Raw genomic sequence first — 4,163 nt, 5'->3', positions numbered from 1 at the left:
AACCAGATGATTTATGATAAAACTGGAAGAAAATGTGTGTGTATGCGTGTGTGTGTGTGTGTGTGTGTGTGTGTGTGTGTGTGTGTGTGTGTGTGTGTGTGTCCTATAATCTCCCCCTCCCAGTGTGTTTGAGCAGCTGAGTAAAATGGGAACCTGTAACAGTCATAAATCCTCCCAGTTTAGAGCTGACAGCTGCTGGGAGGCTTTTTCTGGTGCACCACCAGCCTCACATCCGTCCCAAACACAGTTAGTTGTGATTTAGTTTTGATGTTAAATAATTAAACCCAGATTCACCCCCACTGCAGACTGTTTAGTTGGGATTAGTCTAGAAAAAGTTTCTCAAATGCACAGTTTTGATGCTTTGAGCACCATACAATTTAATTTATATGTATTACATTTGAGCAAATCATGACTTTAATTAACCTCAAATAAATAGTCAGACATGCAAATGGTTTACATTAGTAAACAATTGCTTCCATTACTTTCATTTTGTTACACCAGATAGTTTTGAGTCTGTTTGTCTATTGTAATGTGTATATGATTTACTAGAGCTAAATGTACTGAATGGATTTCTATTACTGTGTGTGCAGGAGTACATCTGACACACAGACAGATGAAAGGAGCAGTCAGCTGTTACAGACTACAGCTAAGCTGACTCAGAGGAAACCAAGGACATCAGAGAAATGTCTTTACAGTTTAGCAAACTGAGCATTCATTTTCTTTGTAGAAGATCATGTGTTTATTTTATTTTCAAATATCACAGGCTGTTCTGGTCTTTATACTTTGTCTCCTGATAGATAAATTACTTACAGTCCTCTGACTGACTTCGTTCTGAATGCATTTCGACTACTCTGTTGTTTTTTAAACAAAAGGAAATAGTGCATTTGTTGAGGACTATTTTTTGCAACATCTGGTCACCCTGGTTGGTAGTGGTCTTTGTGTGAGATGCATCCTTTAACCTCGAGAATTAAAAATAAACATAACCCTTAAAAACGTAACTAAACATTTGAAGAGTCCCCACATGATCCCTCTAAAGATGCTTCCAGAAGAAAATTCCTGAAGCGTTTGTTTTAGGCTCAGCTGCCACCATCGACCTCTCTGTCTGGCATTTAACAAACTTCTGAAGACAACTGCTACTGGTCCCAAACAGACACACTGAACCAACATCTATAAAGAGACCAGGCTGCTGAGGTATTTTCATTTACCTCTCTTTTCTTCTCCCGGCAGCAGACAGGAATTAACTGCTGCAAGATGGCAGAGTAAGTCCTGATCTATACTTTATGAATCTACAAAACTCACAGAATCACAGGTAATCATATTTGTTCTTCTGTCTTACTGTTTCTCTGAAGGAAAAAAGTATCGACGAGTCGGAAGAATCAGATCAAGGTAAAGTCGGATCAAGCTTTTGTTTTTTGTTTTTCAAATGTTGTGAGGTAGTGTTTACAAATTGTAGGGATTGAACTGAAACACTATCACCATCATAAATACAATTTCAAATTAATCTACTGTAATTTGCAGTTTAATCAAATGTTTTTTATTAAGAAGGTTTCCTGTTAATTTTGGTACTAACTCTTTTCTCAAAAAATATGAACAATTGACTGGGATGGCCTCCTTGGAGTTTTCTGACCTCAACCAAACTCCACCACTTTCTATTTTTAAACTCCATGACCTTTTCTCTTGTGCCACTCTCAGGATAACTACTGACAATAGAGGAATCTAATCAGCAAACATTTTGATAATACATTCATAATTTAAGTCATGTGTAACACAAAGTTGGCAAACATGTACTTGTTCCAGCTTGCCCAATACAATTATTTGCTGCTTTTCTCTGTTTTGCATGATTTTAAAGTTAAAATGTATATTAGATTTTGGACATTTCAACACACTATTATTGATAGGTTTTCATATTTTCTGATATTTTACTAAACAATTACATTACATTACATGTTACTTGTTAGACGCTTTTATCCAAAGCGACTTACATACTGTGGGCAATCCCCACAGGAGCAATTTGGGGTGAAGTGTCTTGCCCAGGAAAACAACGACATGCTGACTGCAGTGGGGTTTGAACCTGTGATCCCCTGAGCCGAACACCAACGCACAACCTACTGCGCCACACGCCTCCCTAATTCATGAACTATTAATTGATAAAAAAAAGTGTTGAAGAAAAAATTATCCTCAGATTAATTAAGATAACTGGGCATTATTGATACTTCAAATATCAGTTTTTTCATTATCATATATTTGTATTATTTCTTCTTTGTTTGACCAATATGTGAATGAAGAAATGTAGAATAATTGTAACATCAATTTAACACAGTAACAACATTTAGATCAATAAAAAATGAGAAAGGTGGAAAAACATATATTCATGTTTTTTTTATTTTATTTTCCTGAAAAAAACTTAACACAAACTTAACTTTAGAAAGTGCACCAGAATAAATAAAGTATTATTGACAGTCTGAAACATTGTTAGGGGGGCTTAACCTATTGAAGTGTAATGAACATTTCAGCCTCTGTTACCAGCACTAGAGGCTTTAATCCAGTTAATATCCATTATGTGGCCAACACATGTGTATTGTGTATTAAGACAGTTAGAAAGCAGATTCTTATCTTATAATAAACACTGGATTGAGACTTCCGGTCCTCATGGTCATCCTCTCCTCCTCCTCTTCCTCTTAGAGCTTGATGCTCCAGATCAGCCAGACGATTCTGGAGGAGGAGGCGCGGGAGGCCAAGCGGGAGAAGATAAGACACATGGAGGAGAACTGTCCCTCCGTCTCCATCCCAGGAACCATGCCGGATCTCCAGGTAAAACTCAACATCACCTTTATGTTGGGTGGCGGCAGAAGAAACACAACAGACACAGGAGATGTTAGTCTTAGCAGCTTTAAATGGCCGGTTGATACTGCATAGCCAAATGGGTTGGCACTTTAGCATTCAACAACAATTCCCATGTCTTTTAGTGCCGTTAGGGAAACTAAAATACCATGGGAACTCCCACTGTTAAACTTTTTTTTAGGAACACACTCTACTATAATCCACTGGAGACATTTTTCACTTTTCCCAACACTTCTAATTTAAATATGTGAGAATCTCTATGGTCTCTCTTTACATTGTCCTTTTACTGTCCAGCTATTTTTGCCAGGTGAACATACATTTAGCAATTTGTCCAATATTCGCTATTAAGTATTACAGTGTAATATATATGTACCCAATCACATCTCTATACTACCTCATAGGTCTATATCATGCCTTTTTTTCCTCAACCCTATTTTCTCTCTTAATTGCTCTTTCTTTCTTTTCCTTTCTATTACAACAATCAGGAGCTCTGTCGGAAAATTCACAAGCAGATTGATTTGTTGGACGAGGAGCGATACGACATGGAGAACAAAGTGAATAAGTCTGACAAGGAGGTAGGTCGTTTTTTTAAATGTTATTTTTTATTTAAAGCTTAATTTCAAGAACCAATATTAGCTACACCATATTTTAAGTACCAGGGCTGATCATTTGAACCATATGTCAGGAGGCCACAATTGTTCACTCATCCCCAAATTCTTGATTTTTTAGATTTGTTCTTTCTTTCCACTCGGGTCATTCTCCATCAGTGCTGGGCAAGTTACTTCCAAAATGTAATATATTACATATTACTTATTACTCTCTTTTGAAAGTAATAAGTTACATTACAATATTACTGTCTCTGAAATGTAATGAGTTACACTACTTTAGTTACTTTTTAGTTACTTTCACCAAAATAACCGCAAAAGAATGGCTAGGTATTTTAAATGCTAAAATGTAGTTATTGTACATCCAGTGAAGGGCAATGTGGTATTGCATAACAACTGTAGGTCCTTAAGGCTACTAACAACTTTTATTACACGGCTTAGTTGAATACTCGATTCTGATTGTAAATTCTTAACATGTGACACGTTGTTAATACAGCAGTGTAGCCCACTGTCAAGGACTATAATGAAGATTTCTAAGGAGGATCAAGAAAGAGAAAGGAAAAGAGGTTAAAAGACGGAGCGCTGGACGTCAGATAAATCACCAGAAGAAGGCAGAGAGGAAGTAAACCATAACAGGACACGGAATGGGCTCTGTAGTTTGTTTAGTATATGGCCATGTACAGGCCCGGTTCCAGAACAAAATGACTCAGGGTGCAT

At 36.9% G+C, this 4,163-nt stretch overlaps 1 protein-coding gene across 1 annotated transcript; it reads left to right on the top strand.

Annotated features, from left to right (window-relative positions):
- Positions 1 to 1,202: 1,202 nt before the first annotated feature.
- On the top strand, positions 1,203 to 3,416 carry LOC104945889 (troponin I, fast skeletal muscle-like; the record flags this gene model as incomplete). The annotated part of the gene is made up of 4 exons (XM_010771617.1): positions 1,203 to 1,259; positions 1,350 to 1,386; positions 2,683 to 2,811; positions 3,327 to 3,416. Coding segments are annotated over exons 1-4 (264 nt in total), but the record flags the coding sequence as incomplete, so codon positions are not given.
- Positions 3,417 to 4,163: the final 747 nt, after the last annotated feature.

Source organism: Notothenia coriiceps, unplaced genomic scaffold (genome assembly GCF_000735185.1).
Source record: "Notothenia coriiceps isolate Sejong01 unplaced genomic scaffold, NC01 NC01_scaffold00010122, whole genome shotgun sequence".
Lineage (NCBI taxonomy): Eukaryota > Metazoa > Chordata > Actinopteri > Perciformes > Nototheniidae > Notothenia > Notothenia coriiceps.
This window is presented reverse-complemented; position numbering and strand designations above follow the sequence as displayed.